Source organism: Ovis canadensis, chromosome 21 (assembly GCF_042477335.2).
Source record: "Ovis canadensis isolate MfBH-ARS-UI-01 breed Bighorn chromosome 21, ARS-UI_OviCan_v2, whole genome shotgun sequence".
NCBI lineage: Eukaryota > Metazoa > Chordata > Mammalia > Artiodactyla > Bovidae > Ovis > Ovis canadensis.
The window spans coordinates 51,256,745-51,281,478 of NC_091265.1; the positions used below are offsets into that span (position 1 = coordinate 51,256,745).

The window sequence follows — 24,734 nt, forward strand, 5'->3', positions numbered from 1 at the left end:
ACAGGCTCATCCTTTCGACGATGATGCTTTATTGAATTTGCTTCTCTTTTCGTCTCTGGCCAGCTGGCTTCCCCCATGACCCACGGAGGTCCATGCAGGTCAAAAATGATGGACAGCTGAGGCATATGAAGCCCCAGGCCCCTTCCCATCCAGGGGCTCTGGTCAGACAGAGGGCTCGGGTCTCTGATGGTGTTACCGTGGCAGCAGGGTCCATGATGGTAAAGCGCTGTAATATAGTATGACTTTGTGCCTTAATGAAATTTTTTCTAGACCACTAGGAAAAAAAGACTCCATTAACCACACTACAAAGGCCTCTACTTATTAGTATTTTAGAACAGTGGCACAACATTTCGTGAATCTAATTACTGCTGACAAATATGAAAATTGAAATCAAAGTTGAATTTTCAGCTACCGTGCCTTGTATGCCAGCCTCCTCTGACTCTGAATATTACATCAACACATTTATTCTTCCAGTATTTTCAGCAGAAGATGGTTGATTTTCCCTCTCCCTGCTGCTGCTCACTTCCCCCGCCCACCACCAGTCCCCACACCCTCCCCGGCTAGGACCCTATGTATTCTGAAGCATTAAATCTGACATGTTCATCTTGGTGGCCAGCCCAAGCTAACTAACTTCATGTTTACCTGTCACAGATGCAGCAATGGGCTAAGCTGAGAAAGCCTCTTCCCTCCACCAGTTTCTCCTCCCGCCCCCAATCCTAGCCTTCTTTTTTTCAGATAAAAGTCATTTGACTGATTTCAAATTCCTCGTGATATCAGGACCAAAAAAAAAAAAAAAAGGACTTGTCAACACCTTTCTTTCTTTCCCCTATTAAGCACACTGTAAAAATCAATCCCTTTTGTCACTTCACTCTGCTTGCGAGAATGTTTAATGGATGTCAAGGGAGCTAATGATCGCTGGTAGAAAATTCATTTTAGATTTGCTATTTATAAAGTGCTCAGTGCTCAGGTGGGAAATTAACATGAGGCAAGGAGCCGACTGGGTGGGGGAGGGTGGGAGGCCAAGCGGGGCCCTGCCAGGCTGGCAGGCGCTTTGTGTGGGTGGCACCCAAGGGCTTCTTCGGGCAGAGAATGCTAGTGTCAGAGGTTTTGTGGAGGGGTCGGTACTTTAAGAGCACAGGCTCCGGAAACATCCAGAACTTGTGATCTGACCTTTCGGAGCCAAAATTTTTGTCAGTGATAAAATCCTCTCTGCAAAACGTGGCTCACAAGTTGTAGAAAATGATTAAATAAAATATTACACATAAAACATTCACTGGTGACTGGCACCAAGGACTGGGACATGCTTGATAGATGTTTCATTTTTTTCCCCGCAGCCCCAAAGGCCCAGGAGGATGGTGAGCACAGAATCGCTCCAGGATCTGAAACTGGCCAGGGCTGTACTCGAAGACAAGCCTGCTGAAGAAGGGCAAGCCTGCCTCAACTGCCCATACCACAGCCCCGCGTGAGCACAGTGGTCCCTGGTTCTCAGACTTCCACAACAGTGAGCATCAGGGTCACCTGTGAGGGTCTCTTAAGCCGCACAGAGCTGGGCCTCATTAGCTTCAGCGTTTCTGAGGGTCTAGACCAGGGATCCCCAATCCTCTGGGCGTCAGGGACCGGTTTGAGGAAAGATAATTTTTCCATGGACCCAGGTCGGGGAGGGTTGTTTGGGGATGATTCAAAGCGCATTACATTTATTCTGTTCTCCACCTCTATTGTTATTACATCAGCTCCACCTCGGATCATCAGGCGTTAGATCCCAGAGACTGGGGACCCCGGGTTTAGAAGTCTGGGGTGGGGCCCCAGAACTAGCATTTCTGACAAGTGCCCGGGCAGGGCTGACCACACTCAGAACCACCGTGGTGGCCCCGTGAAGGGAACAGTTTCCTGAAAGACAGTGTGGAACCACCACCCAAAGGGTACCTCCTGAGTGGCAAGTGGTCCCCGCCTGCCCGACCGCTGACCCTCAAGCCAGTCTGGGACTCAGAAATGTCCAGCAAGTCAGCGAAGGCTAGTTCAGTCCCTCCCAAAGTTTACCTTGCTGGTCAAGCAGAAGAGCCAGGGGCTGGGTTCATGTTCTCGTTGGCATCAACACAAGCCAAGCCTCAGTCTCCCCTCTGGGAGGCTGGTGCCTCAGGGGCTGAGTGGGTCAGCCCCCAACCCTCCAGCCCTCCAAGGCTGTCTCAGTTGCACTTGGCACTCCAGGTCCAAAAGCTCTGGGCCACCCCTCACTTTGCTTCTAGTCTCCTCTTCCTGGCCTTCCCTTGGACACTTCCTGTTCTTTTTGGATTAACTGCAAATCTCCTTTGATTACTTGCTGTGTTGAAACAGACATCCTGTTGCCACGTGCTTGATGACTGAGTCCCGGGGGAGTTCCTATTTGCAAGGCAGCCAGTTACAGCGCACTCGGCCTTACACACACTCCTCAAGCTGCTAATTCATTGTCTAAGAAGTTGCTTTTCAGTTTTCTGATTTTTCAATAATAGGCTTCTCACCAAGCCCTTAAGCTCCAGAAATACGCCTAAAACTACTTTTCCAGTCATTTACATAAACACCAGTGGATCTGGAAGGGAGAAAAAGGGACTAGTTTTGCATGTTACTCCTAAGGCTTTGGAAGCCTCTATGGACAGCCTGTCAAGGCTGCAGGTCTGGAAGCGTGCGGCTCCCAGAAAGCCTGACACCCCAGCAAATGATAAATCCTGAAATTTCTCCTGACGCCCTGGTTGCCGCTTTGCGGAGCTGGGCGGATATTCTGGGCACCAGCAAATTGTTCTGTCAGCACACTGCTCCCTCAGCTGCATCCTGTTAGGAAGCCTGTCATCCATCCCCCAGTCTCTGCACCACAGCCCCACCCTATGAGGCGGCATCTGGCCACCTGGGGCAGGCAGGTAATCCAGTGGCTGCAGAAAAGCTGCCCAGAGGCAGGGCCCTGAGGGATGGAATTCTGTCTCCCTGCAGCTGGCCCCTCATTCTGTTGTGGGATTGTGGGTTCAGGGGGGTGGACCAAAGTAGGTGCTCAGTTAGTTCAACTGAGGAGAGGGACTTCCTGGCATGTGGGCCACTTTCAACCACCATCTGTTTTTCTATTTCTCTTTCTTTCCCAAATGTGGATTTTATATATAATCCAATGAGCCAGAAAGGGAAGCCATCTCTTTTCTCCCCACTGCCAAACTACATACCTCCCCATTAAAAAGAAGAGAAGCCAAGAAAACTTTCACCTTTTAGACTCTCAATTCTGATCTGGCCATTTTCCTGAGGTCTAAGATGTATGGACAAGAGACAGGTGTCAGATGAACATGGCACAAAAACAAGATGCCCCCTTCAATGTGAATTTCAGATCAATAGCAAATAAGTTTTAATATAAGTATGTGCTGTGCATAATTAAAACTTAGGCATCGCTTTTCTGGAAATAAGTGGGGTGCCTTGGACTTTTATTTACTAAGGCTGGCAACCCAAAAGGAAAGTCTCATTAGTTTACATATTCCTATTGACTTGCCTGGTGGCTCAGATGGTAAAGAATCCTCCTGCAATGCAGGAGAACTGGGTTCAATCCCCGGGTCAGGAAGATCTCCTAGAGAAGTGAATGATTACGCACTGCAGTATTCTTGCCTGGAGAATCCCCATGGACAGAGGAGCCTGCCGGGTTACAGTCCATGGGTTGCGAAGAGTCAGACACAACTGAGTGACTAACATTCACTCACTCACTATAGCTTTCGTACCCCCAAGTCTGCTTTGTCTGCAGGTTTTTCCTAAGGTGGGAATATTCCAGAGAAGCTGAGACCCCTCCCCTGAGGCCTCAGCAGCGCCCACAGCAGCCCTTCCTTCCTATCAGAGTTCCTCACCTGTGCTGCACGACTGCCTGCCGTCAGTGGTTCTCAACATTTAGGGAGACTCACCCACCTGAGAGGCTTCTCCAGACACAGGGAGCTGCCTTTTCAGCAAGCCCCAGACTTTCTGATTCAGGGTCCAAGGTTGGACCAGACATAATGGATGCCTGGGCTACAAGGCTAGCTCCTGACAAGGAAACTGCCAGATTCTCTGTGGATAGAATCGGTGAATCTGAGCTCAAAACCCCGTCGTTCTCCTTTTCTAGTCTTTTAGACTCTGTTCCTCGCTGTCTTCTGTCTGCCTCTCTCAACATTGACACAAGTGTGTGCAGGGGTTGCATGGTGTTGACCTCTCCGTAAGGACATCCCTGGGCCGAGAGCTTTGCAAGGTCACTGTGATGTGGAAAGTCATCAGCTTCCAGATCAGTGTGCAGGGTCAGTTTCCAGGGTCATCTGTGTCTCGGTCAGCAGGGCTGGAGGGCAGCATGAGGAGGTCTCTGGGAGACAGAGCAGGACCCAGGCTGGGCAGAGGGGGAAGGGCTGCCTGTGCCAAGTTAAGGAACTTGGGCTTTATCTTGAGAGCCGCGTGCAGCTAATGGAGATTTTCAGTAAAGCACTCAAATGGCTAAATTTGTTTTTGTAGCAAGATAATCGGTGATGGGCAAGATGGAGGAAGGGTTGAGCTGGGATGCAGACTGGTATAGGAGACACGTTCAGAGGCAACAGCAGTCCTGTGAGCAATGATGGCAGCCTGAGCTGGCACTGGAGACAAAGGGAAGGTCAAAAACAGGGTGGAAGCCAGTGGGGAGAGACTGTGGGGGGAGGGGAGTCGGGGAGGGGCTTGCACATGCCATCATGGGGAGAAACAGTCACATGTTCCTTCTGAACACGTGTACTGTTCAGAAACCTCCTAGGGTCCCTGGCTTTACTTTTTCAGTATGAATGGAGAGACAAATTTCACAAGATAATCCACATAAGCATGAAAACTACATTTCAAGAAAGTTTAAATATTCCATTTACAGTTGAGGGAAATAAAGCCTTTAGGGAAAACAAAACAAAACAAGACAAAAACCCTCAGTTTCTAAAGGCAGAGTTAACAGTGGAACTGCGGTGAGAAAAGAATTTTTTTGATTGGTGTGGAGATCACGAAATATATTTTACATGGATAGGCTCTGCAAACTGTAAACGGAAAACTCTATCTCCGTAATTCCTTACAGAGTTCATGTGAGAACTGAGCTGGAGATGAGTTTTGACCGTGTTTGGGAGGAAGTCTGGTGTATCTCCTAAATGATGGGAAAAAGAGATGGAAAAGACGGTGAGAGTAGATCATAGCGTATCTTACCAATCCGGAGAAAAGAGGATCAAAACTAACATTTCACAGTAACATAAACTTAAAGATAACATTTAAAAATTATGAATCACTATGCTGTACACCTGTAATATATAATATTGTACATCAACGATGCTTCAGTAAAAATAATAATAATAATAACAATAATTTTAAAATCCAGAGAAAAAAGAATGCCATGAGGAAAGGCGTGATTACTACTACGTGGAATCCCTCTGATTCTCTAGCCAGTTCTCTCCATCATTATTCACACAACTATTTTCAGTCCTTTTTTGCTTTCTGGGAAAAAAAAATTGCCAGCGTATACAGTTATAGGCATACACAGGAAACTTATATACACGGGTGTGCACACAAACCTTCCATGAATTACACTCAGAGAAAATATAAGCTATCAGATGCAAACTTCAACTTCCTGTTACTAAGTTTCAGAGTTTACCTGCATCCATGCAGTGCCACGACTGCTAATCAACTCTCGTTTTTCCATTTGTCTTTATTGTGGCAAAATACACATAAAATTTACCATTTCAACCACTTTTAAGTGTATGATTCCGTGGCATTAAGAACATTCTTGATGTTGTACAATCTTAACCCCTATCTGTGTCCCCAGATCTCTCATCTTCCTAACAGAATCTCTGTACCCATGAAATAGTAAACCCCCATTCCCACTCCTGGTAACTCTGATTCTACTTTTTGCCTATGAATTTCCTGTTCTAAGTACCTTATAGAAGTTGCATCATATAATATTTGTCCTTTTGTGTCTGACATTTCACTTGGCATAATGTCTTCAAAGTTTTTCCATGTTGTCCAGGGGTCCCCAACGTTTTTAGCACCAGGGAGAAACTGTTTGTTGAAAAGCATTTTTTCCACAGACCAGTTGGGGGCGGGGGGGCATGGTATGGAGTTGATTCAAGAGCATCACATTTATTGCGCACTTTATTTCCATTATTATTATATCAGCTCCACCTCAGATCATCAGGCATTAGATCCCAGAGGCTGGGGACCCATGTTGTAGCCTGTGTCCGAATTTTACTCACTCATTTCCATAAGGCTGGATGACATCTCATCGTAGGTACAGACCAAATGTTGTTTATCCATTCCTCCCTGGCTGAGCTCTTGGGTTTCTTCCACTTTTGGTTAATGTGAATAATGTTGCTGTGAACATTGGTGTGCAGATATCTGTTTTGAGTGCCTTCTTTCAAATTTGAGGGGTATATACACCTAGAAGTGAAACTGCTGGATCATATGGTAATTCCATTTTTAATTTTTTGAGGAACCGAGAATGATTTTCCACGGTGACTGCACCACTTTACCTTCCCACCAGCTGTGCACACGTTTCCAATTCAGTTTCTCTATATTGTCACCATTTTTAAAAACTAATAACCATCCTCATAGGTATTAAGTAGTATCGATTATGGTATTTGCGTTTCCCTAAGGACCAGAGATGTTGCAAACCCATGGTTAGATGCCACAGAGTAAGTGGTAAGGGCTTAACCATGCACTTGTATGGGGGTCCCTCCTGTCCTTGTCAAGGGATGTTTAACCTCCTCCTTTCATAAGACATGAATTGGCTCCTAATGTTCACCCTCCCCTTCTTCCATGGTCATGGGCCCCTGAGTTCGCCTGGGCATGTGGTCATCCAGAGTGGATGGTACCTTGCCCACACTGCCTTGCATCTCAGTGTGCCCAAGTGACTAAGCTCTGGCCCAGGACTTGTGAGGAAGGACATTCTGTGATGGTCTCAAGGGAGGGAGCATCCTTGGGAGATGGTCTGTGTGTGCATTCTGCCCCTTACTTTTTCTCCTCTTCCATTCCATGGCCTGGCACAAGGATGCTGCCCTCTTAGACCTTGTACACTGGATCCAAACCAGGGGAAGGCTGGGGTCCCCGAGTGTCCCTGAGGCTGGCAACACAGCACCAGCCAGGTCCACAGCGGGGTGGTTTTGCAACCAGAGAGACAGACTTCTGTCTTCTTTAAACCACTTTCACTGTATGGTTGTCTTTTCTGTCTGAACCCAAAGGTCATGGGTATTTTCAAATATGTGGTTCCTTCCTTACTTTTAATAGTAATGACGCTGTTTTTTTTCCTTCTCTGCAAGTCCCATACTTTTTCCTACGCTCAAGATTTGCCCACCCAGCTCCACTTTCCTCCAGGGCCCTCACCTGGGTAGCCACCTCCTATCTCCCCCCACCCTCCCTTTACCAGCCCGCCCACCAGCCTTCAGATCCGTCTTCCCTATTTTACAAAAGCAACAAACTTCTCTCTAACTGCAGCTTCCATTGGTGTCACAACTTTCCCTCCCTTAAAAAATAAAAAAAGCTTAAATAACCATCCGCATGTTTTATTCTCACCCCACGTGATCCCTACACTATGGCTCCACCCCCAAAGACTATTTTCCCAAGAGAATAGAAGATATTCTCGCCTCTAAGTCTGATCTTAGTTGATCCTCAGCAATATTGATGTGGTGGCTATCTTCCCGCCTGCCCCAAACACACATCCTCTAACCCCAATGTCATCACATTCTCCTGGTTTTTCTCCCATGCTTTGGCCACTCCTTGTCAATTGTTTTCGCAAGATCTCTTCCCTTCCTGATCCTTAAATCCTGGTTGTCTGCCCCAATTCTCATCGTCTCCCTTCCTGGGTAATTCATTGTGTCTGTGTCAAAGACCCTCTCTGTTCAAGCTCAGCTATCTTCCAGAGTTCCAGATTCATCCAGCTAACTCCGTATTAGAGAGCTCTGTGTACACCAATAAAACCATCAGAAAAAAAAAAAAACTCATTAGTATACTAAATTATTTAGAGGAAAAAAAACTCATTAGTATATTAAATTATTTAGAGGAATAAATAAATAAATAAAACCATCAAGACCCAAATTGCTTTCATCACACTCTCCCTAAAACCTGACTGTGTCCTATTTACCCAGATATGAGAAGTCCTCTTCCATTTTGCTTTCTCGTGCATCATTGTTTTTTCTCTCCATCTCCAGGTCCTATCCTTTAAGTCAGCAGCCCCCAACCTTTTTGGCAGGAGACACTGGTTTTGTGGAAGACAAGTTTCCCATAGATGGGGGGCCAGTATATTTCAGGCAGCAAGGTGAGCTATGGAGAGCAATGGGGAACTGCAGATGAAACTTTGCCGTCTCTCCCATCACTCACCTCCTGCTATGTGGCCAGTTCCTGACCAGCCATGGACCTTGGACAGGTGGCTGTCAGTGGCCTTGGGGGCTGGGGACCCCTGCTCTAAGTCCATGACGCTTGAATACCCACATCTCCTTGTCTCTGTCAGTCTCACCTGGGTAACTCATGCCTGCTTGTCTGCCACGTTCTCTAGTCTTTTAATTCATTCCCACACTGCAACAGGAGTAACACTTTCACATTTTTAAGTAACCTAAATAATGTTATTTATCAATTAACACTGCAAACTTAATCATGCTGCTCTCTGGCATACAACGCTTTCTTCCCTCAGAATAAAATCTTTAACAAGAACCATAAAGCCACTCAAGGTGTGACTTGTGACTGCTTCTCTAACTGCACCCCTTGTCTTTCTACCTACAAGCTGCCTCCACTCCCGCTTTATCCCAGGAAACTAGACAAACACAGTCAGTCTAGCCAGATTGGTGCTGGATTCCTAAATGCCTACCATGCTCTCCTGTTTCTAGGATTTGGCGTATGCCGATTCCTTTGCTTGTAATACTTCTCTCTCCTCTTCCTTGGTTGAATCTAGTAACATCTGTGACTCAGCTTTAGCATCTCTTCCTTCTATAAGAGTTCTCTGACCTGGAAAATCTCGATGTGGCATGGCAAACAAGACTTGCTTTCCTCCCAGCACTTACCATGTTGTCTTGAATTGTTTTTCTTGACTGAATGTAAGAACTAGGACTTATTGTTTATGGCCAGCACACAGTAGGGTCTGAATAAATCATTCTGGAGGAGTTGAAATAAAAATGTAAGTAAGAACTCGGATATACCTTTGACTCTATGATTTTGCTGTTTTTTAATCATTCACCTTGGTGGTGTGGACATGACAAGTTTATATCACTTGGGAATGACAGGAAATTAATGGTGACAGCTCATCAGAGTACAAAAATAGCCTCAGTGGATTTAAATCATGGACCCACATGCAATGAAATTTCAAACACCTAAGAGCAAGGATGGGAGAGGTCTTGAGTAACAGCAATTTCGACAGGGGAATGAGTGCAACTTCAATGAGCAATAGTGTGGAATATCTGAGCAAGAAAAGAAATGAGTGTAATAACAAGCTGGTCTGATGTATAAAGTCCAAAATGTAGTAGGCGATAACCCACTCCCCACTCTGCCAATCAAACTACAGCAGGAACAATCTGTCTGGTAATGTCTTTTAGTGAATTATCATCAAACTGGAACATGCTTACAAGATAGCGATCAGAATGACTAGTGGTTTCGAAGTTATGCGTGATAATAGTGACAAGGAACTAAGAATCTCATGGTAAGATAACTAGGGTCCATCACAGTCTTCTCTTAGAAAGAAATTGGATCGCACAACATTACTGGTACTTTGAGTGGCTCTAACTGGCATAAGTCAGAAAGAGGCATATTTTTGTTCCATGTAGATTTACTAGGATTGTATTCAGCTACAAGTAATGGAATCCTAATTATATGGCAATATTTTCCATAAATAATAAGTGTGGAAATACATATCACACAGCTGGCTTGACTGCTATGTTATCTTGAACTTGGGGTCCCTCTGTTAGACTGAGCCATGTGAAATTGTTTCTATTCAACTATCTTTGATTCACTCAACCAGCAAATTCATTTAGTTCAACCTAAGAGCCTGTTTTGCCATTCTGGTTGTAAGTGGGGTTTTTTATTTATTTATTATTTTTTTTTTTTGGCCTTTCTGTTTGCAGGTTGGTTCCTGGACCCCCGGATAGTATGCAAGGCTCTCAGTCAGGAAAAGATGTGGGAGTGGTAGGGTTCACAAAGCACAGGCTTCTTGAGTACAGCCCTCAAACTGCCACCCGGGAAACTTCTGTCTGCTTTCCACTGGCCTCACTCGCATGACATGACCGTCCTTGGCTCTAAGCAAATCTCAGAGGTGCACATTATAAACAAGCATACTGCTGTCCTGAACAAATTTAGGACATTGTGTATAAAGAGAAAAGGTAGAATTTATACTGAGCAGTACTTTCTTGCAGAGTTTATCGACTCTGAAATGGGGGCTGGTGTCAGTTATTCTCAGCTGTATCTGCACTGAAAGTCCTAAGTGTTTCAAAGTAGAGATGACCTCACCCCATTCTGATCCATATACTGAGATTTTTTTGTGAGTTGAGCCTGGGTGTCTAACAATCTCCACAGGTGATTCGGATAGACAGCCAGAACCAGGCCCACAACTCAGACAGCATCTGCTCTCTGGGGGTCCTGGAGCTGGTGAGTAGGAATTAGCCAACATCATTCAGGTGGGAGACCAGGCAAATTCCAAGGTACCTCCCGCAACTCTAGAAAGTCTGTGAAAAGCTTCTAGACTTGATGATTAAACTATTTTAGCCTTGGAGAAGGCTTCAGCAGTGCGAGAAAGTGATGAAAAAGTGATAAGGCATTCAAATCCTTCTATTAAGAAGTTTTAAGGGAGGAAGGAAAGAGAAATATAGAATGATTATTCTTGTTTGTTTTCAGAATTGACAAAATGGCTTATTGAACTACAGATGTCTGTAGTTCAATTGCATTGAGAAAAAAGGCTGTCAATTAATCTTGCTGTGCCTGGGTCAGGTCTCCTCTGGCTGTTTAGAAGACAGTCAAATGCCCCTGGGGTAGGGAGTGGCAAAGAAGGAGGCAGAGTAGGTTTGAAGTGGGTAAGAAGCACTTCCCTCTTCACCGTCTCTGGATAAAGAAAACCCACCAGTCACTCTCCTCTTGTCTCAGGTCTGAGTTTCCCTTGCCCTCTGATGCCACCTCAGATAGAAGCAAGATCCGATGCTGTAAAGAGCAATATTGCATAGGAACCTGGAATGTCAGGTCCATGAATCAAGGCAAATTGGAAGTGGTCAAACAAGAGATGGCAAGGGTAAATGTAGACATTCTAGGAATCAACGAACTAAAATGAACTGGAATGGGTGAATTTAACTCAGATGACCATTATATCTACTACTGCGGGCAGGAATCCCTCAGAAGAAATGGAGTAGCCATCATGGTCAACAAAAGAGTCCAAAATGCAGTACTTGGATGCAATCTCAAAAATGACAGAATGATCTCTGTTCGTCTCCAAGGCAAACCATTCAATATCACAGTTATCCAAGTCTACGCCCTAACCAGTAACGCTGAAGAAACTGAAGTTGAATGGTTTTATGAAGACCTACAAGACCTTTTAGAACTAACACCCAAAAAAGATGTCCTTTTCATTATAGGGGACTGGAATGCAAAAGTAGGAAGTCAAGAAACACCGGAGTAACAGGCAAATTTGGCCTTGGAATGCGGAATGAAGGCAAAGACTAATAGAGTTTTGCCAAGAAAATGCACTGGTCATAGCAAACACCCTCTTCCAACAACACAAGAGAAGACTCTACACATGGACATCACCAGATGGTCAACACCGAAATCAGATTGATTATACTCTTTGCAGCCAAAGATGGAGAAGCTCTATACAGAACAAAAACAAGACCAGGAGCTGACTGTGGCTCAGATCATGAACTCCTTATTACCAAGTTCAGACTGAAAAGGAAGAAAGTAGGGAAAACTGCTAGACCATTCAGGTATGACCTAAATCAAATCCCTTATGATTATACAGTGGAAGTGAGAAATAGATTTAAGGGCCTAGATCTGATAGATAGATAGATTGCCTGATGAACTATGGAATGAGGTTAGTGACATTGTACAGGAGACAGGGATCAAGACCATCACCATGGAAAAGAAATGCAAAAAAGCAAAATGGCTCTCTGGGGAGGCCTTACAAATATCTGTGAAAAGAAGATAGGCGAAAAGCAAAGGAGAAAAGGAAAGATATAAGCATCTGAATGCAGAGTTCCAAAGAATAGCAAGAAGAGATAAGAAAGCCTTCCTCAGCGATCAATGCAAAGAAATAGAGGAAAAGAACAGAATGGGAAAGACTAGAGATCTCTTCAAGAAAATTAGAGATACCAAGGGAACATTTCATGCAAAGATGGGCTCGATAAAGGACAGAAATGGTATGGACCTAACAGAAGCAGAAGATATTAAGAAGAGGTGGCAAGAATACATGGAAGAACTGTACAAAAAGATCTTCATGACCCAGATAATCATGATGATGTGATCACTAATCTAGAGCCAGACATTTTGGAATGTGAAATCAAACGGGCCTTAGAAAACATCACTATGAACAAAGCTAGTGGAGGTGATGGAATTCCAGTGGAGCTGTTTCAGATCCTGAAAGATGATGCTGTGAAAGTGCTGCACTCAATATGCCAGCACATTTGGAAAACTCAGCAGTGGCCACAGGACTGAAAAAGGTCAGTTTTCATTCCAATTCCAAAGAAAGGCAATGCCAAAGAATGCTCAAACTACTGCATAATTGCACTCATCTCACATGCTAGTAAAGTAATGCTCAAAATTCTCCAAGCCAGGCTTCAGCAATACGTGAACTGTGAACTCCCTGATGTTCAAGCTGGATTTAGAAAAGGCAGAGGAACCAGAGATCAAATGGCCAACATCTGCTGGATCATGGAAAAAGCAAGAGAGTTCCAGAAAAACATCTATTTCTGCTTTATGGACTATGCCAAAGCCTTTGACTGTGTGGATCACAATAAACTGTGGAAAATTCTGAAAGAGATGGGAATACCAGACCACCTGACCCACCTCTTGAGAAATCTGTATGCAGGTCAGGAAGCAACAGTTAGAACTGGAAATGGAACAACAGACTGGTTGCAAATAGGAAAAGGAGTACGTCAAGGCTGTATATTGTCACCCTGCTTATTTAACTTCTATGCAGAGTACATCATGAGAAACGCTGGACTGGAAGAAGCACAAGCTGGAATCAAGATTGCCGGGAGAAATATCAGTAACCTCAGATATGCAGATGACACCACTCTTATGGCAGAAAGCGAAGAGGAGCTAAAAAGCCTGTTGATGAAAGTGAAAGTGGAGAGTGAAAAAGTTGGCTTAAAGCTCAACATTCAGAAAACGAAGATCATGGCATCCGGTCCCACCACTTCATGGGAAATAGATGGGGAAACAGTAGAAACAGTGTCAGACTATTTTTGGGGGCTCCAAAATCACTGCAGATGGTGACTGCAGCCATGAAATTAAAAGACGCTTGCTGCTTGGAAGAAAAGTTATGACCAACCTAGATAGTATATTCAAAAGCAGAGACATTACTTTGCCGACTAAGGTCCGTCTAGTCAAGGCTATGGTTTTTCCTGTGGTCATGTATGGATGTGAGAGTTGGACTGTGAAGAGGGCTGAGCACCAAAGAATTGATGCTTTTGAACTGTGGTGTTGGAGAAGACTCTTGAGAGTCCCTTGGACTGCAAGGAGATCCAACCAGTCCATTCGGAAGGAGGTCAACCCTGGGATTTCTTTGGAAGGAATGATGCTAAAGCTGAAACTCCAGTACTTTGGCCACCTCATGCAAAAAGTTGACTCATTGGAAAAGACTCTGATGCTGGGAGGGATTGGGGGCAGGAGGAGAAGGGGATGACAGAGGATGAGATGGCTGGATGGCATCATGGACTCGATGGATGTGAATCTGAGTGAACTCCGGGAGATGGTGATGGACAGGGAGGCCTGGCGTGCTGCGATTCATGGGGTCGCAAAGAGTCGGACACGACTGAGTGACTGAACTGAACTGGGTGAGTTTAGCCAGGAAGAATGAGAGCTCATTTTCGCTACCTGTGTACCTATAACATCTGGTTTATGGCTGGTGATCGCCATCAGGGGTGACTGATGTGTGTAGCTTCATATTCAGAGTCTAAAAGAGGTCTTGTCAGAGGAAGAGATGAGTTGAATCTGATAAACAGACTTCAGAAAAGGGCAAGTTCCAAGGTCAGGTTGTTGAGTGAACAGTATGACAGTCATTGGAGAAGGAAGGGTTAATTATAGCTCGCCCAGATTCTACAGGGTTCTATGGCTCCTGATAAACCTAAGGGCACTTCTCTCTCTCTTTCTCTCCCCCTTTTGTTTTATCCATAAACACTAATCAACTGTGTGCCAGGTACTATGCTAGGTGTGACAGTCCCAGACCTCCAGAAGCTCACTGTCAACTGACGAGAGACAGAGGTGTCAGCAGGGAACCACACAAACTCTCAATAGATGTGTACCGGAAGGAAGCGCCAGAGCCTTGGGGGGCAGAAAAGGAGACAGTAGGAACTTCAGAGAGATGCTGAGCCTGGAGTTCTGTCTTGAATCACAGCAAGTTTTTACCAGGTGGACAGGACAGCCATCAGTAGAGGGAGCAGGCACACACTTACTGAGAGGACGCTGCAGCAAAGCCCTAGGAATTCAGAGAACCAGAGGACAAAGGGTTTGGAGAGAGGCTGGCACCCCCGGGTCATGCCTTTCCAGAGAGCGGAGATTTCATTTTATCTGGATTTAGAATCAGGTGAGGCTACATTCTATAATACTCAAAGCACACGGGGAAGAGATTTACCTTAAGAAGAAAACAGCATAACCAGAATAATTTTAGGAAAGGGCCATCGGCACGCTTCCTATGAATGATTATACAGAAAACAGGAGAAAAGCTTGGAATATTTAACTTAGGGAGAAGGGGAGGGAATCGTGTTTTCAAATATTTGAAGAAAAGTCATGTCGAAGAAAAACCAGTCTCGTCCTGTGGGTAGTAGTATTAGCAACACTCGTAATACTATAGGTGATATTTATTGAGAGCTTACTGTGTGCCAGGCAGTGTTCTGAGCACTTTCTCTGCAGTAACTTATGTAATCCTTACACCAGCCTTAAATGTAAGTCTCAGAATTAGCTCTGTTTTGTACAAGAGGGAACTGAATTGCCCTCAGAGGTTGATTAAATCGCCAAAAGTTTCAGACTAGAAAGTGGCAGAGCCAAAGCCCGGACCCAGACCATCCAAGGACTCTGCTGTGTTTCCTCTCCAGACCGAGAGCGAGGGGCTGGAATCAATGAGAGGACAGATTCTTCTCCTTTGTCTCCCTGTCTTCCTGATCAATCAGACGCAGTAGCTCTGGAGAGAGGCAAGTTCCCCCACATTGGAGATAGAAGGGAGGGGACCGCTGCAGCCGCACCACTGGGATGTTAGAGCTCCAACAGAGGGATTGAAATAAACCAGCCTGAAAGTCTCTCTGGGCCTGCGCCGGTTGTGACTCTGCCTGGCTGACACAGCAGTGGGAACACTTCGTGAGCTACCCAGGGACTGTACTTGGCACAAACCCGCACGGTAACTCTGCTTCCCCTGTGCCACCCGCACCTGCTGACTCCATCAAAACAGGCATGCTTTCACTCCTGCCTGCGCTGCAGGGTCTGACCTGGCTTGGAGGCAGGAGCCAGCCTCCCTCAGCCTAACACAGTGCTGCCAAAAACTGCCATTGGGGTTCTGAGCACGGAGCCTTTGTTGCCGGCGAGAAGGAGAGAGATGGAAGCAGCAGGCTGGGTAGCCGGTTCCTGGGGAGTGAGCGGGAGTGGAGGACAGGAGAGAGAGATGAAAATCTTCACACTTATGAATGGAGCTTCTGCCAAGACCCACCATCACTTAGCTCGCGCTAAATCAGGCTCCAACACATCCATTCTTGACCCACATTCACACATTCCAAGGCTCCGGAGTTTCTCCTATGGGATTGATCATTCTCATTCCTGAGTCCCCCTACCTGAAATGCTGTGGCTCGTTAGTCCTTCCCTCCCCCCTGAAGGATGCCTTCTAGACGAGAAACACAGGCACGTGTGGATGCGTGATAGTGTGTATGATACAGTGTGCACTGCTTGTGGGCACACACGCCACTCACATGTTCCGACTGTGGTCGCCCGTCTGTGGCTGTTTATATTCTTAGTTTCCTGCAAACAGACACTACTTCTGAATATTTTCTCCTAGCACCACTACCTTTCAAGTACTAGACTCAGAAAGGCTATTTGCAGAATTGCAAAATGTGGGACGTGAAACTTGAAAATCTTTTAGTCTAAACGCTTTATTTTAGAGATGAAGTGACAGAGGCTCCTAGAAGGGATGTGCCTTATCCCAGGTTGGAGAATGTTTTCTGATAACCAAAGAGGTATGGCTTTCAAACCTGGCCATAGGTTGGAACCTCTTAGAGAGCGCTGGAAGATATCAGAACATCTCCCAAAGAGATGCTGATGTAAGCGTTCTGGGATGGGGTCCAAGCATTGGCATTTTTATAAAGCTCCTCAGGTGATTCCATGGTAGAACAAATTTGAGGACCATTGGCTTAGAAAATGGGAGTATTGCAAACAAAGGCACATTGCACCTGTCGCATGAGGACCTCCTGACAGTAGAGGCGGATTGCTCCAGGTTGCTTGACTTGAAGAATCCTGGATCCATGAGAAAGGTACTTGCCTGTACTTCTACAGGGAGAATGCTAAGAGTCACCAGTGCTATGGAAATGCCGACAGAAGCAGCCAGGTGAGTAACCCCCCTAAAGTGTTCAGAGGGCAACCGCAACACACACCATGAACAGAAGGGAAGCTCGAGTCTCTTTGGGTGCATACGGCTGGAAACACAAGCTGACGACTGAAAAAGGGCTGTGTCCCAAGCACAGTTATAGCATCAGAGGACAAATGAATGACGACGCTTGTCTGTCATTCCAGGAACCCTAAATCAGGGTGTGATGAGTGGGTAGCAGAGAAGGAAATGGCAACCCACTCCAGTATTCTGGCCTGGAAATTCCTAAGAGCAGAAAGGACTGGTGGGCTCAGTGCATGACTGAACACACAGGTAGGTAGCAAAGAAAGGGTTCTCAGAAAGGAGGTCATCTTAAGTCCCCCCTAAAATAGGAGACCCTCAGGGTCCCCTTAATTGAACTCGCCTCACCCTGATCAGCTGCCTCAGCAAGCCCCACTTGCTGCGTAAGCACCCCCACCCCTTGCTGTCCTTGGCCATCCCGTTCTCTGCAGAAGGCAGGGTATGAAAGCGGTGGACAGGCCGCTGGCCAGGGTGGCAGTGGTGGGAAGAACCAACCAATAACTAGAATGACAATGACAAGGGCCAGTGGTCACCAAGCCAATACCTCACAGCAGCTTTTGCTGTCCACGTGCCAAGGGAGGGAGCATCACACATCCCTGAGCCCTTCCGGCCAGCAGTCACGATGGAGCAACAGAGGCAGCACCTCTGACGCCATGACCCCAGAGCCTGGCTGCGCTTGCTCTCCCACGCTCCCCATCTAAAAGCAAGCCTCCAGGGTTGGTGTGCTCTTGCCACCCATCGTAATGTACACAAGCAACTGGGCAGGAGACTATGGCACCCAGCACCCCTCCACCCCTACTTCTGATATTCCTGCTGGCTCTTCCCAACGTGATTAAAAAAGATTTTAAAAAAGTCAAATCAAATCTGGGGATTGCACTCTGTCGAGTTGATTTGGTCACTGATATATTCCCAGCACCTACAACAATGCAGGGGACGTAAAAGGAACTCAGTAAACACTCGCCGGGTGATGAACCAGTGCACGAGTGAACAACTAGATCTAGTCTGTGTTGAACTGGATTTTGGTGACACCACCAAGATGAAGCCAAGGAGGCACCTCTGGAGAGTGAATTTGAATGAGCTGCTGAAGCCAAAACCAGTCCATCTTTTCAACAGTCCTTTATTACTGTAAAGGGCAATACTCGTCAAGAAACCAAAAAAAAAAAAAAATCAAATTTAGTAACCTAAGATGTCGTCAGTAACAGAGCTGAAGAATGTGTTTTTCAATATTTGGTTTCTCAGCTTGACAGTCTCTCTTGAAATACTCTTTTCTCAGCAATGGAAATGCGAAGCGCTGGTGGTTTGTTTTGCAGTTTGCAAATGACTTACAGAGCTCTTCTGGCAGAGTTTCTGTTTTTCTTCTTGCAAATAAACAAAAGGCCATTTCTCTAATATGACTTAAGCGGGGGGAGATTCTGTGATCTCCTGTCTTGGTTTGGGAAGGAAGAAAAAAGGAGGGGCAAGCAGAAAGATGAGGGAAGAAACTGGAACAAGTAGGGTGCACAAGTGGAACAGAAGCAGGAAAGAGGCAAAGGGAAAAAGGATGTGGAGCCCTGGGGTATCGGACACGCAACAGCTGGGGACGCTGCCTTCAGTGGGACCCCAGCCAACCTTATGGACATGAACTCCCCACTGGTTCCTTGCCACCCCCCCCACCATTGCAGTGTATCATCTGGGCTCCTGTGACCTGGGAGGACAGACCGCCCCCCTTCTCCTAGGCAAGCCCACATGAGGCAGAGCAGCCCCCGCCAGCTTGACCCAGATCTGTCAGCTGATCAATTATTTTTCCCACGGAGGAGAAGGAAAAATGAAAGGAAGAAAGAATAAGGGACTAGGAGAAACAGAAAAGGGAGGGCAGAGAAGAGGGGGAGAGAGGGCAGAAAGAGGGAGGGAGAAGAGGGGAGAGGAAGAGAGGGAGAAGCGGGGAGAGAGGGAAGGAGAGGGATGGTGGAGGGACACGCACATCTCCTCTATGGACGCTCCTGTAAGCTTAAGCTGCCATAGCAAGGGCAGGCTCAGTTCAGAAGGTTGCAGAAACACACACACATAAATACATAAAACATAAGCTCTAGAGGTTGCTGAATGAAATCAATCAAAGCAGAGGACGGGAGCCTCTTCTTTCCACCCTTTGCCAGTCCAGCTTGCATCTGGTTTTTACTCTCTGAAACTCCTGGTTCCTCCCCTGTTCCCTCCCCCAGGGCCCCGCCCCTCTGCCATTGACCCCGCCCCCTGACACTTCCTGGCAAAAGTCTTCCTCCTACTAGGGAAGGGTGAGGAGGCCTGGTCCCACGTGTTTCCTCTAAATCCCCCTGGTCCTCTTCGATCACGCATCCTCTAAGAGAAGGAGGGCCCTGCCACCAGGTCGGCCGAGGAGACACCCCAGAGGTTGTGGTACCCAAGACCCCATCGTACCTGCACACCATCGATTACCTTATTTTTGCATGTTTTCATTTTTTATGTGTAATTAGTTTTATTGAATTTCAAATGACTACAGACATAAAGTAAACATGTAACAAGCCAGTAGAGCAGAAAGGAAAGGAGCTGCGTAAATACCAGCAGGCTCAGCATGGAGCTCCACTTAGCACCACATGTTTGCTGCGTTACAAGCATTAATGAGTCTTTACAACCCTTGGGGGAGTTGCTCCCCGGCCTGGCAGACAGGTGGGGAGACTTGCCAGAGGGAAGTATTGTCACCTACAGAAGTCATGGGGAACTTTGTGTTCGGATGTACCTGCTCCCCACCCAGCTGTGTTCAGCCCACCTGAAGCAATTGGAAATCAGACAGACAGGCATGCCCATTACAGTGTTTGAAGGGTCCATAGGACCTCTGCTGAGGTTAAATATAAAGGAAAGTGGGTTTTTTTGTTTTGTTTTGTTTTTTACACCTTCATCTTTCTAGTTGATGGGCAGAAGCAGGCCATGAGCTCCAAACATAAAATATCTGGAACAGAGACAAATCCTCGACACAGTCATCCTCTCCGAAGTGTTTTCACCATACGGAGATAGTGAGAGCATCGCACATCATTCTTCTAGCATCTTCCTACATATTCCGGAATCACCTGTCCTGCCGGTCACCCCTTCTTAGGATGTCCGGAGAGCACACCTCATCCCGAGGGATAAACCGTGGCTGAAGTCAACACTGGTGTGACACATCCATGACAGGCAGCCAGCCCCAGCCTGGGTTGCTGCACCTCAGGGCTGCCAGGGAGCAGGGGCAGATCCTCAGGGAGCTGCTAGGGACAGTGCCCCTTGGAGCACTCAAGCAGGGAACAAGGAGAGGCCCTCCAGGGACACAGCTCCGCACCCTTCAGCCCCGTGCCACAAGAGAGGCCACTGAGAAACCACAGAAGTCAGGGGGAGAGGCCACAGCTGCGGAGAAGGGTTTCCAGGGCTCACTTTGGCTTAAGAGTGATGAAAGGGAAGAGCCAGCCCTAGGACTAGCCTGAAACTGCCACCCGAGAGCCCCCCTGGCTGGGACTCTGCACCCACCTCCATCCAGTGCCCGGAGGGCAGTCCCAGGGTGTGAAGAGTGGAGGGAAGCTGCAGTTCTTATGCACTCCACGACTTGCCTGTGGGCCTCCTGCCTCCCCCATTGGAAACTCCAAGCCTGGCAGCTGGCATTCACTTTGTGAAGCTCCTCTGTCATCTCCCCTTAAATTTTTTTTTTTGGCCATGCTTCCAAGTGCCCACAATGCTTACTTACATCAGGCCCAGGAGCCCATCTCCCCAAACCAATTTTTCACTCTGCCAGTAAACATTATTATGGTCTCATCTGTCACCCCCACGCCCCGCCCCATCTCAGAAGCGTTGCCCAGCTCAGGCTGCGGCTGGCACCCAAGTGTTTGCTGTGAGTGGCAGGAACTTGGCCAATCTGCCCAACTGAACCGTGTCCGTGTCGCCGGTTCCCAGAGAAAAAGAGGGGAACCCAGCTCCATTTCGTCTCCCTTCCCTTCTGCCCTGCTGCTGTATACGTGGGCAGGTAGTTGACGTGGGATGTGAGGAGATGAGAGAAAATGAGAAAGGTAAGGCAGGAATCTAGCCCAGCTCCTGGGAAGGTGTTGAAAGGAGCATTAATCCTTCGAAGGAGAAATGGTCAGGTCTCTAGAAAGAGAGAAGATGCCGTACACCAGCCATTCCTCTCTGAGCCTCTCTGTGGCAGGAGGTGGGCGGTGAGCTGAAAAGGACAGCGCCTCATCCAGAAGCTTCTCTGGCTCCCAGGGCCAAGAAGGAGTTCTGGCTAATCAACCCCAGAGCGTCTTAGGGCCAGAGCCCCTGGGCGCTAATCACCCCCACCCTCCCCCGTCACTAATCGGGGCTGACTCCCTCCTCCTCTAAGCTGGATCATGGTGGCTGTGAGTTGGGGTGAGGAGCAGGTCAGGGAGGGGTCCATCAACCACCCCTAGCCCCCAACACCTTTTCAAGGAGGCAAGAAGCCCAGGAAGTAAGGGCTCTAGGAAGAGCCAGCCTAAAACAAAAACAGAGAAGAAAAAAATTGCCTTAGAATGTGTACTGCATTCTAACTAGTCCCAGCAGGTCAATGCAATAGGGGTGGGTTATTGCAGGCAAGACCTGGCTGCCTGAGTAATTCTGTGAGTTTGATAAGAGGTAACTGGCCCACCCCAGCTCCCATGCCCTGAAAGAGAAAACACACATCACCTTGGCTGATCCAACTGGCACATGGCTCGAGGGGGTGGGGGTAGGTCTCAGGGGTCACTTTGCCTTAAAATTGGGCAGCCCGGTTAATTTCTGACACATGGAAGCCTATTGAAAGCTGGTTCGAGATGGATAGTGCAAGTAGGGCCATGATTCGTCTTAGGAAATTCAGGATTTGGTAGAATGTGAGGAGGGCTGGGGTAACCCAGTCACCCCTGTCCCCACCCAAGATGGCAACAAGAGTGTATAATCAGAATTCCCCAGGGGAGAACTTCACACCCCCGCTTTCTTCTCATCGATTCGGAAATGATTCAAAGTATGAGCAAATATTATGCTTCCCTGCATTTATTTCTGATGAAAAAAAAAATCACGTATGCTAATTTATATGTAAATCCAGTATGGCCCTGGGGCTCCTGGCAAGCTGCCAGTGGGGCTGTGGATGGTGGAATTTTGGCGATTGTCTCCAGACAGAGGTTAAAATGGAAGAGACTCAGACCTCAGGACGGATGGAAATGATGGATGTCTTGGGACCTTCCCTGTCCCTTCCTCTGGACCCCTCACTCCACCCCGCCCCCATTTGGTTTTCATTTCTGCGGTTGGCATGATGGAAGCTGTTACCTGGAGGTTGCCTGGCTCTGGGCTCAGTTTCCCCAGTGCAGTTGGGGCCCTGGTCTCACTGGGTGAGCCTCTGTTCACCCAAGTACAAGCAGGAGTGCGCGTGAACACACACACACACACACACACACACGCATGCTGCCTCTGCTCCATGTTATGTAAGAGGAGTCAGTCAGGGCTGCCTCCACGTGGCCTCCTTCACGCTCACACCCACTGCCCCGTGGGGGAGGACGGAGACCCTGAGGCCCATGCCCCCCACCGCCCCCATGGCTAGGAGCTGCAGGGCAAGGAGATCCCATAGGATGGACTTCCTTGCATCCTTGCAGAGCCCTGCAGGGTCCCCTTCCCCGCTCTTTGAGCACCAGCCGAGGGTTCGCAGGCATTTGATCCTTCCCAGCCTGGTCCTTCTGCCCACCTCCTGTGGGTCTGTGTGGACGCCTCTGCAACTCCGGCAAGGGGAGTCCCCAAAGACCACCCTCAGGGGGAACTCAAGGGACTAGAGATGAGGACCGACCGCAAGAGCCCCGTACTGCAGTGGGGAAGGGAACCGGATGGGTGGGACTCCACAGCCTTCTCCACCCCCGCCCACCGGGAGCCAACTTTCCTCTGGGGACATAGCAGCCAGCACTGAGCTCCCAAGTGGGGTCCTGTGGGAGACGGAGCTGGGCCACCTGCCGGGGAAAGTTTCTCTGCCCACCTCAGTCCCTGAGAACGCAGGGGTCTTTAATGAGAAAGAGGCGCACGCCAGATCCTCAAAGGACAGGGCGGGCGGGGCAAGCAGGTGGGCAGGGAAAGCGGCTGCTGGGAGGTGGGAGCCTGCTGGGAGGTGGGAGCTGGGACAGAGCGCTGGGCACCCCCGCCCCAACCCCCGGTGCAGCGAGGGGAGTCCAGGTTGAAGTGAATCCCACCCACCCCAGCACAGCAGGACCACAACTCGGCAAGCCGGCCCTGACTGCAGCCCAGAGGGCTTGGCTTCCCAGAGAAAGAAACAGAATATTAGCATTTGACTCTTGCTGCCTCTCTTCCTTCAACTTAGGAGAGCTTTCCGGAATCACAGAGCCCTGCTTTCTCCCGCAGCCTCTTATCTGTTTTTTAACCACCTCCCGCTGCTCTCCTCCACAAACACACCCCCAAACACACAGAAAACTAACCCGGCTGCCCAGCTCCGCTGCAGACTGATTCAGCCCTCTCGGAGCTGGCTTTCTGACCACAAAGCGTAGTTACCTGATTATGCCTAGCCTGCATTTTCCATTTGCTCGTTGCAGAAGCTTTGCAAGTTTACTGGTGGATAGACATTTAAAGTTTCCTCTCGAAATTCTTCCCAGTACCACAAGCAACGCATTAGCTTCCCCGCCGCCCTCCGAATCCTTAATTCCCCGGCTTCCATGGGTCTCCATCCATCGAGTGAGTGCAAGAATGTACAGCCAGGGGACCAGCACACAGCCACGTTACCAAACAGGAGCCCCAGACACGCTTTTCTTATGTACATACATCCCCCGCCCGTTCCCCTACCAGCCAGAATCGGATCAATACCCTCACAGCCTGGGAGGGAGGAGAACGTCCCAGCCATGCTGCCGGAACGCGAGCGAACGCTCTCTCCTCCACCTGCAAACCATACAGCAGAGCCGACTCGGAGAGTCTGCGAATCACCCACAGCACACTGTACAATTCCTGGGTCGGCTGTAGGCAGATCAATAGCAAGCTCTTACCTTGAAAGAGAAACAGAGCAGCCAGCGCCGTGAAGATTGCCCAAGAGATAGAATTGTGCATTTTTGCCTGGATGGTTTTCATGATTTTTTTTTTTCTTCTTTTTCTTCTTTTTTGTCAGGTTCGGTTTTCTCTTTCTTTCTTTCCTGACAGATTGCGTTGCTCTCGAGCTGGAGGAAGGAGGTTTAAATCCACTGTTTTGCTGAAGGACACCACAAGAAAGCCAAGGATGGGAGAGTGTGACTTCTCAGTAATTATCTCTCCTCATACTCTGGCACTGAGACACATCGTACAATCTGGCCCTGGACAGCCCTCCTACGAGCTGCAATCATTGGTTCTAATCCAAGGATTGACAGAGCTACAACACACACGCGCGGGGACGCGCGCGCGCGCGCACACACATACACACTCTCAGGAATCATTTACTGGGCAAATCAGGCTAGCTGATTAAAGAGACAGGAGCCTGGAGAGATGGCATGATAAATGTCACTTTGGCCCCTCTATATTACCTTCATTTTTTAAACTGACAGTCTCAGAGCCCCAAACATCAAAAAATTCCTTTCCTCTGGCATTCCCTGGCCTCCTGAACTCAGACTCCCTTTATACTGGAGAAATCCCATAGCCAGCCACTGCTTACTAGAAATTTTAAAGGGACATTTTCATGCTTGGTGAAACTTGCAAAGATAAGTCAAATTTCATTTGTTGGTATTTATTTTCCTCTCCGATGAAAATATCATTCAATGACAGGTTTTTTTTTTTTTTTTTTCCTGCTCTGTCTCTCTCATCTTTCACCTTTTCCAATCAATCTCCTATTTCATTGCTTGGAAAATAGTAAATAACTTTTTATTTTCTTCTCCTGTCACTCCTGTTTCAGAATACCTGCATTACACCTATATTTCATTCACTTAATTTATTTCCTGAAGTCATCCATGTGCATATGATAACATGAAAAGGGAGAGAGCTCCTGAGATTTGAGGACTGCAGT

General features: G+C 47.6%; 1 protein-coding gene and 1 pseudogene across 3 annotated transcripts in view; both read right to left on the minus strand.

Annotated features, from left to right (window-relative positions):
* NTM (neurotrimin) overlaps positions 1–24,022 on the minus strand; it is a 956,964-nt gene extending 932,942 nt beyond the window's left edge. For 2 of the 3 annotated variants that reach the window (XM_069566687.1, XM_069566684.1), the window contains exon 1: positions 23,752–24,022. In XM_069566687.1, coding sequence (XP_069422788.1) covers positions 23,752–23,833 — 82 coding nt within the window. In that variant the 5' untranslated portion in view covers positions 23,834–24,022. The remainder of the gene's footprint in view (positions 1–23,751) is intronic. The other variant, XM_069566688.1, reaches the window with a different exon arrangement.
* Positions 6,622–6,736, minus strand: LOC138427387 (U6atac minor spliceosomal RNA; annotated as a pseudogene).
* Positions 24,023–24,734: the final 712 nt, after the last annotated feature.